Source organism: Entelurus aequoreus, linkage group LG10 (assembly GCF_033978785.1).
Source record: "Entelurus aequoreus isolate RoL-2023_Sb linkage group LG10, RoL_Eaeq_v1.1, whole genome shotgun sequence".
NCBI lineage: Eukaryota > Metazoa > Chordata > Actinopteri > Syngnathiformes > Syngnathidae > Entelurus > Entelurus aequoreus.
The window spans coordinates 61,407,865-61,417,864 of NC_084740.1; the positions used below are offsets into that span (position 1 = coordinate 61,407,865).

Sequence of the window (10,000 nt, forward strand, 5' to 3'; positions counted from 1 at the left end):
ACAAATGTAAAGTGCGTTACAAATGTTAATTCATTATTATTAGGGACCGATGTCCCTTTGGTACAGAGTACCCTATTGTATTTTTAGCGTTTTATTATTATACCTCTTTGAGCTGTAATTTGACCCCCTTAACATGCTTCAAAACTCACCAAATTGGACACACACATCAGGACTGGTGAAAATTGCAATCTAATCAAAAAACCAAACCCCAAAACTCAAAATTGCGCTCTAGCGCCCCCTAGGAAGAAAACACAGACAAAACTGCCCGTAACTCCCAATAGGAATGTCGTAGAGACATGAAACAAAAACCTCTATGTAGGTCTCACTTAGACCTTTATTTCATACACTGACAACCCCCCACGAAAATCAACAGGAATTTTGCAATTCCCCCTTCAAAACAAAAGTTTTTTCAAACATTATTTCCTCTGAGTGCGTTTGTCGTGTCGGCTTCAAATTAGCACAGGAGAGAGATTGAACCCTTCTGATTAAAAGTTGATGAAAGAGTTTTAATTACTGCTCTGGTTTGGATTTTATGAGCCCTCAAAGTCGGTCCCGTCCATCGCTGCTTGCAGCTTTAATTATTATTATTATTATTTTATTTTCCTCAATTGATGTACTAACATCAGCCATTTAATTTTTATTGACATCCAGCATCAGGCATTCCTTTCCATTACATCATATTTACATTACATCATATATTTGTTGTTTGCCCTAAATGTCAACATTTTTATTATATATTGTAACTTTCTATTTTGTATTTTTTTAATACTTTGTAGCACTTTGAGAGTTTAACAAATGTAAAGTGCGTTACAAATGTTAATTCATTATTATTAGGGACCGATGTCCCTTTGGTACAGAGTACCCTATTGTATTTTTAGCGTTTTATTATTATACCTCTTTGAGCTGTAATTTGACCCCCTTAACATGCTTCAGAACTCACCAAATTGGACACACACATCAGGACTGGTGAAAATTGCAATCTAATCAAAAAACCAAACCCCACAACTCAAAATTGCGCTCTAGCGCCCCCTAGGAAGAAAACACAGACAAAACTGCCTGTAACTCCCAATAGGAATGTTGTAGAGACATGAAACAAAAACTTCTATGTAGTTCTCACTTAGACCTATATTTCATACACTAACATCCTTCAGCAAAAATCAACAGGAAGTTTGCAATTCCCCCTTCAAAACAAAAGTTAAATAAAAACTGTCACCTTTTTTCAAACATTATCTCCTCTGAGTGCGTTTGTCGTGTCGGCTTCAAATTAGCACAGGAGAGAGATTGAACCCTTCTGATTGAAAGTTGATGAAAGAGTTTTAATTACTGCTCTGGTTTGGATTTTATGAGCCCTCAAAGTCGGTCCCGTCCATCGCTGCTTGCAGCTTTAATTATTATTATTATTTTATTTTCCTCAATTGATGTACTAACATCAGCCATTTAATTTTTATTGACATCCAGCATCAGGCATTCCTTTCCATTACATCATATTTACATTACATCATATATTTGTTGTTTGCCCTAAATGTCAACATTTGTATTATATATTCTAACTTTCTATTTTGCATTTTTTTTATACTTTGTAGCACTTTGAGATTTTAACAAATGTAAAGTGCGTTACAAATGTAATTCATTATTATTAGGGACCGATGTCCCTTTGGTACAGAGTACCCTATTGTATTTTTAGCGTTTTATTATTATACCTCTTTGAGCTGTAATTTGACCCCCTTAACATGCTTCAGAACTCACCAAATTGGACACACACATCAGGACTGGTGAAAATTGCAATCTAATCAAAAAACCAAACCCCAAAACTCAAAATTGCGCTCTAGCGCCCCCTAGGAAGAAAACACAGACAAAACTGCCTGTAACTCCCAATAGGAATGTTGTAGAGACATGAAACAAAAACTTCTATGTAGTTCTCACTTAGACCTATATTTCATACACTAACATCCTTCAGCAAAAATCAACAGGAACTTTGCAATTCCCCCTTCAAAACAAAAGTTAAATAAAAACTGTCACCTTTTTTCAAACATTATTTCCTCTGAGTGCGTTTGTCGTGTCGGCTTCAAATTAGCACAGGAGAGAGATTGAACCCTTCTGATTGAAAGTTGATGAAAGAGTTTTAATTACTGCTCTGGTTTGGATTTTATGAGCCCTCAAAGTCGGTCCCGTCCATCGCTGCTTGCAGCTTTAATTATTATTATTATTTTATTTTCCTCAATAGATGTACTAACATCAGCCATTTAATTTTTATTGACATCCAGCATCAGGCATTCCTTTCCATTACATCATATTTACATACTGTACATCATATACAGTATTTGTTGTTTGCCCTAAATGTCCAAATATTGTTTTGTTTATAAAAATCAGCGATGCCCCTCCCCCCCCCAAACTCTGTACTAACATCATGTGGATTATATGTACAAACTTGGCATCGTACACAACTTGTGAATTTGGACTCATGTTATTAATGACCAAAAAGTTAGTAGGGGATACAAAATGTTTCAGCACATTTCTGTGCTGCCATAAAATGTGTCCCCCCCTCCCCCCCTCTATTTTCCTCAATTGATGTACTAACATTGTGTGTTTTATTCTGTAGATACTTCGCATCATCTACAACTAAAATTGTGAATTTGGACTCATGTTATTAATCCCGGGATGCCGTCACAGCAAAGAATTGTATTCCAAGTGCTTTAGTTCAGATGTTTACGTTGTCGACTACATTTCCCCACCTGTGCCCAGCAACTCCCAACCTGCAGGCCGGCGGCAGACAACTAAGGATGTCTTTGTTGTTGTATTTGTACCTGGAGCTCCTTGGCGAGGACTGGATGGAGCAGGTACTGTACCACCGGAACCTCTTGGTGTCACTTCATGTTCATGACGGACTTCATGTCTCCTGCACAGGAAGAAGGAAGGCAGAGGATTTAAAATATAGAGCTGCTACTTTCCCTCTTGCATTGTCCTATCATGCAATAAAGTACTGCTACGGAAAAAAAACACTCTGTGACTAATCATTAGTGACCAGGCCCTTGAGTTAGTCAACCGTTACCACCGTGCTGTTTCATCATCACAAGGTCCAGACAAAAATTGGACCTGGCAGTCTGAGGTCAGCACCAGTCCAAACAGACCTGGGATGAACATTGATCCATCACGGTACTGACAGTTGAGAAAATGGGATATTTTGGGCAAAAAATGCTATAGAATGTTGTCTAACACTTTTTCAGCAGGCGAACTACTTTTGTAAATGACCAAGTCGAGGTGATCTACCTCATATATATATATATATATATATATATATATATATATATATATATATATATATATATATATATATATATATATATATATATATATATATATATATATATATATATATATATATATATATATATAGATGTATAGATATATTGTTGTGTGTGACCAGCTCTTCTTCCCAGGGAATCTAAGTTACTGGTCAATCCCAAGTTCTTTCGATGACATATATGCTGAGTAAGAAGGACCATCAAGACAGAATTGGAATATTTTCAAGTTTTACTAAAGCTTTAGGAGATCAGTTTAACCAATACATTCATATCGGCTACTCTAGTTGATCTGACATTCCAACGGAAAAGCCAACTCCTTTGCACACAAAGAAAACCCCCATCTCTCCCCCTCGCAACACTGATAAGGAAAGAGTGGGTGTTGTATTTCACATTCCAAGGGTTAAGACACTAAACAGACAATCTGAAGACAAAGAGATACTGGTAGAATATACAAAGGAAAAGTACTAGCTGCTCAAACATGGCTATGAATAGAGAAATAACTCTTAAACATATATGCATCCTCCACTATATATATATATATATATATATATATATATATATATATATATATATATATATATATATATATATATATATATATATATATATATATTGCTGTTTTTGTTCACATGTTAAAGGTGTACATGCATGTTGAACATATAGATGCCTTTCTTTCATGAAGACAAGAATATAAGTTGGTATGATTGTGATGACTTGCATTGTTGGAATCAGACAGTAGTGATGATAACGTCCACATTTTACAATGGAGGAGAGAAAAAAGTCCTCCTTTCTGTCCAATACCACATGAAAGTTTGTCCAGCTTCCATACTCCTTTTTATACACTTTACAAGAAATACATTGTCGGCAAACACCCTAGCCTGCTAGCTTTCTGGGACTCTTATTTTGATAGCGCAGGCAGGATGAAGCAGGGCTTTTATTGTGAAGACAGGAACTGTGCAGTTGGTCTTTAGCATTTTGACATATTTTTTTAAAATTCTGTTGAAATAAAAAGTGTTTCTGGCTTTCCTGTCAGGTTCAAACACTGATGACATCTATTAAACAAGACACGAGGCAAAGAATTAAACAGAGACAGAATTCAATTTGGACTCAATTGAGGAGACACGCCTGGACACACTGTACTGTACTCTTGCACAGTCTCCCGCACGCTCTGCCAAAAGATTGCATGACTCCTTCTTTTATTTTGGACCCTCCCCAACAACATGGCCACCTTTGTTTTCAAAGGACAAAGGTTGGAAAAAGTTCACGGAAAAGGTCGTAAACAATTCACAGGAAAGGTCAGTTCAAAAAGAGTTCGTAAAATAGTTCAAAAAGAGGTCCATATAATAGTTGAAAAAGAGTTCGTAAAATACTTCAAAAAGAGGTCGTCTGGAAATTGGGCAGATCCTGTCATCTCTCCGCTTTGAAGTCCTTGGGTTAGAACAATATCTTTCTGTTGATTACCATACATGAGAGAAAACAGGAACACCTTCATCTTGCCCCCCCCCCCCCCCCCCCTTACACAGTGGAGTTTTACGAGCCTTACTCTTGGTAGGTTTCAAAGACAGCTTTTGTCTTCTTGTCAGGACCTCAATGTAATACAAAGTTCTTGTGATCATTTAGAAACAATTATCCAAACACTTCCTGTCGGTCGTTTTTTCTTAATAATGATGTCATCTCACAAGACCCTCGGGTGGCGTGAATGTCAACCAAGTGACCAAATTCACGTCTTGGTGAAGATTGATGATCCATCATTTTTAGCTCTATTTTTTTACTGCCTGGCTGGTGATGGACTGACACACCCTCCACCATCCACATAACGGACACCCCTGGTTTAGACAAATGGTGATGGACTGACACACCCTCCACCATCCACCTAATGGACACCCCTGGTATAGACAAATGGTGATGGACTGACACACCCTCCACCATCCACCTAATGGACACCCCTGGTATAGACAAATGGTGATGGACTGACACACCCTCCACCATCCACCTAATGGACACCCCTGGTATAGACAAATGGTGATGGACTGACACACCCTCCACCATCCACCTAATGGACACCCCTGGTATAGACAACTGGTGATGGACTGACACACCCTCCACCATCCACCTAATGGACACCCCTGGTTTAGACAAATGGTGATGGACTGACACACCCTCCACCATCCACATAATGGACACCCCTGGTATAGACAAATGGTGATGGACTGACACACCCTCCACCATCCACCTAATGGACACCCCTGGTATAGACAAATGGTGATGGACTGACACACCCTCCACCATCCACATAATGGACACCCCTGGTATAGACAAATGGTGATGGACTGACACACCCTCCACCATCCACGTAATGGACACCCCTGGTATAGACAAATGGTGATGGACTGACACACCCTCCACCATCCACCTAATGGACACCCCTGGTATAGACAAATGGTGATGGACTGACACACCCTCCACCATCCACCTAATGGACACCCCTGGTTTATACAAATGGTGATGGACTGACACACCCTCCACCATCCACCTAATGGCCACCCCTGGTATATACAAATGGTGATGGACTGACACACCCTCCACCATCCGCCTAATGGACACCCCTGGTATAGACAAATGGTGATGGACTGACACACCCTCCACCATCCACCTAATGGCCACCCCTGGTTTAGACAAATGGTGATGGACTGACACACCCTCCACCATCCACCTAATGGACACCCCTGGTATAGACAAATGGTGATGGACTGACACACCCTCCACCATCCACCTAATGGACACCCCTGGTATAGACAAATGGTGATGGACTGACACACCCTCCACCATCCACCTAATGGACACCCCTGGTTTATACAAATGGTGATGGACTGACACACCCTCCACCATCCACCTAATGGCCCCCCCTGGTATAGACAAATGGCGATGGACTGACACACCCTCCACCATCCACATAATGGACACCCCTGGTTTATACAAATGGTGATGGACTGACACACCCTCCACCATCCACCTAATGGACACCCCTGGTATAGACAAATGGTGATGGACTGACACACCCTCCACCATCCACATAATGGACACCCCTGGTTTATACAAATGGTGATGGACTGACACACCCTCCACCATCCACCTAATGGACACCCCTGGTATAGACAAATGGTGATGGACTGACACACCCTCCACCATCCACCTAATGGACACCCCTGGTATAGACAACTGGTGATGGACTGACACACCCTCCACCATCCACCTAATGGACACCCCTGGTTTAGACAAATGGTGATGGACTGACACACCCTCCACCATCCACCTAATGGACACCCCTGGTATAGACAAATGGTGATGGACTGACACACCCTCCACCATCCACCTAATGGACACCCCTGGTATAGACAAATGGTGATGGACTGACACACCCTCCACCATCCGCCTAATGGACACCCCTGGTATAGACAAATGGTGATGGACTGACACACCCTCCACCATCCGCCTAATGACACCCCTGGTATAGACAAATGGTGATGGACTGACACACCCTCCACCATCCAGGTAATGGCCACCCCTGGTCTAGAACAACTTGAAGACTTGAAGGGCACACACCAAAGTGTGCGTGTAGTTTAGTGTTAGCAGTGATGATTGACAGGTGACAGAAGTGGAACATCACCAGGCTGTTGAGCAACATTTCCTGTGCGTGGAGATGCAGCCTGATCCGGATGTTCTTCATGATAACATCTGCAAGTTGAAATCACACAAGCAAACGTTGACTTCAGCACTTCTCGGGTGTTGTTGACGTGCACCCGCAAACGCCACAATGATCCACGCTGCACTTCTCTGCTCTTTTTTGACAGCTGGCCTTGCGGCTCCATCTTTTCTTCGGACTCTCAACCAAAAACTGGACTGCAACCAACCGGTATGAGACTCACTTGTTTCCTTCACCACAAAGCAAAGGCTTTATTTAAAACTTTGTTTCTGTGTTTGTTTTCCCTGTAGGGTCTTAATAACTGCAAAATGAGTAAGTCCTCTTACTAATGAAGATGTATTATGCCAGAGGTTATTCATTATTTCCACTACAGAGGGGGCCCGGGGCCCACTCAGATTTTAGCACTGAATTAGTCATCTTACTTTTGATTTTAATCGTATTCAATGATTACACTACCGTTCAAAAGTTTGGGGTCACCCAAACAATTTAGTGGAATAGCCTTCATTTCTAAGAACAAGAATAGACTGTCGAGTTTCAGATGAAAGTTCTCTTTTTCTGGCCATTTGGAGCGTTTAATTGACCCCACAAATGTGATGCTCCAGAAAGTCAATCTGCTCAAAGGAAGATCAGTTTTGTAGCTTTTTCTGGCCATTTGGAGCGTTTAATTGACCCCACAAATGTAATGCTCCAGAAACTCAATCTGCTCAAAGGAAGGTCAGTTTTGTAGCTTTTTCTGGCCATTTTGAGCGTTTAATTGACCCCACAAATGTGATGCTCCAGAAACTCAATCTGCTCAAAGGAAGGTCAGTTTTGTAGCTTTTTCTGGCCATTTTGAGCGTTTAATTGACCCCACAAATGTGATGCTCCAGAAACTCAATCTGCTCAAAGGAAGGTCAGTTTTGTAGCTTTTTCTGGCCATTTTGAGCGTTTAATTGAGCCCACAAATGTGATGCTCCAGAAACTCAATCTGCTCAACGGAAGGTCAGTTTTGTAGCTTCTGTAACGAGCTAAAGTGTTTTCAGATGTGTGAACATGATTGCACAAGGGTTTTCTAATCATCAATTAGCCTTCTGAGCCAATGGGCAAACACATTGTACCATTAGAACACTGGAGTGATAGTTGCTGGAAATGGGCCTCTATACACCTATGTAGATATTGCACCAAAAAGCAGACATTTGCAGCTAGAATAGTCATTTACCACATTAGCAATGTATAGAGTGTATTTCTTTCAGGTTAAGACTAGTTTAAAGTTATCTTCATTGAAAAGTACAGTGCTTTTCCTTCAAAAATAAGGACATTTACATGTGACCCCAAACTTTTGAACGGTAGTGTATATCAAACATACTTACACTTTACAACCTTGTCAAATACAATAAAACCTTGTGTTAATTGCAAAAAATCACTATTTATTCAACAGGGAAAAAAAAACCTTAGGCTTAGGTCAGTCTGATTAAAAAAATAAGTATGTGTGGGGGCGTGGCCTGCGGGCCTGCAGAATGTTTCTCAACTAAACTGATGAATCCAGTCCATAGTGGATCTAACATAATAGTGAGAGTCCAGTCCATAGTGGATCTAACATAATAGTGAGAGTCCAGTCCATAGTGGATCTAACATAATAGTGAGAGTCCAGTCCATAGTGGATCTAACATAATAGTGAGAGTCCAGTCCATAGTGGATCTAACATAATAGTGAGAGTCCAGTCCATAGTGGTGCCAGCAGGACTACTGCCATCTGGCGGCTAAAGTGGATATTGCAACCCCTCAATTGGTGATGTTTCATGTGTCAGGTAAACCGTGACGAATATGAATTCCCTTCAAACTGTACCACAGCTGAGAAACAGATCTTTTTTGGGCTTTGGTTTAGAAACACTGTATTGTCAAATGTCAGATAACTGCTCAGTCCAACATGAGGTGGTACCCAGACAGCTGGCCCCCACCAAGCCTGAGTGGGGTCCAGACATTTTGGAGCTGGGTCTGGACGAGCATGGGCCTGTTCCAGTTCTGAACGTGACATGGAGGATACGGTCAGATGGTGAGGAAGATATTGTCACAAACATTGAAGCACTACTTCTCCTCATGTGTGTTCCCTCCTCCACAGCAAGTATGTTAGCACTCCAGGGGTCCCAGGTGCAGATTGTGGACCAGGACACCAAGCAAAGTCTGTGTGTGCGCTTCACTTACAGCATCCACCAGCAGCTCACTCCGAGCTTCAGCAAGGTAAAGACTCTAACATGTTTCCCTTCAAGCAACCACTGAAGCACTACTTTGCTTAGTGGACATTCTGGTTGGATGGCGTGGTGTTGGATGCGGGCCACTCCTATCTGCTGTCAGCTTTTAACTTGCCACAACCCCACGTTGGAGAGTACAGGATCACAAAGCACTTCACCGTCCCAGGTGAGCTTTCACCAGAGTGCTGATGCGCGGTGTAGGACCGAGTTCTGCCAGAGTGCTGATGCGCGGTGTAGGACCGAGCTCTGCCAGAGTGCTGATGCGCGGTGTAGGACCGAGCTCTGCCAGAGTGCTGATGCGCGGTGTAGGACCGAGCTCTGCCAGAGTGCTGATGCGCGGTGTAGGACCGAGCTCTGCCAGAGTGCTGATGCGCGGTGTAGGACCGAGCTCTGCCAGAGGGTTTGAAGTTCATGGAGCGTACAGCTGCATGACCTCAACTTGTTCTGTAGCAGGGGTGTCCAAAGTGCGGCCCACAGATACTTTGTCACGGCCCACAGCACATTGAAAATATATATAAATATTTATATATATATATATATATATATATATATATATATATATATATATATATATATATATATATATATATATATATATATATATATATATATATATATATATATATATATATATATATATATATATATATATATATATATATAAATGAAGGCTATTCCACAAAATTGTTTGGGTGACCCCAAACGGTAGTGTATATATATATATATATATATATATATGTATATATGTATATATATATTTGTATATAT

General features: G+C 41.1%; 1 protein-coding gene across 1 annotated transcript in view; it reads left to right on the forward strand.

The window, feature by feature from the left end:
* The first annotated feature begins 7,116 nt into the window (after positions 1–7,116).
* LOC133658870 (interleukin-17 receptor A-like) overlaps positions 7,117–10,000 on the forward strand; it is a 15,880-nt gene continuing 12,996 nt past the window's right edge. Inside the window, exons 1-5 of the mRNA XM_062061349.1 lie at positions 7,117–7,215; positions 7,296–7,317; positions 8,893–9,036; positions 9,103–9,221; positions 9,278–9,398. Coding sequence (XP_061917333.1) covers positions 7,117–7,215; positions 7,296–7,317; positions 8,893–9,036; positions 9,103–9,221; positions 9,278–9,398 — 505 coding nt within the window. The remainder of the gene's footprint in view (positions 7,216–7,295; positions 7,318–8,892; positions 9,037–9,102; positions 9,222–9,277; positions 9,399–10,000) is intronic.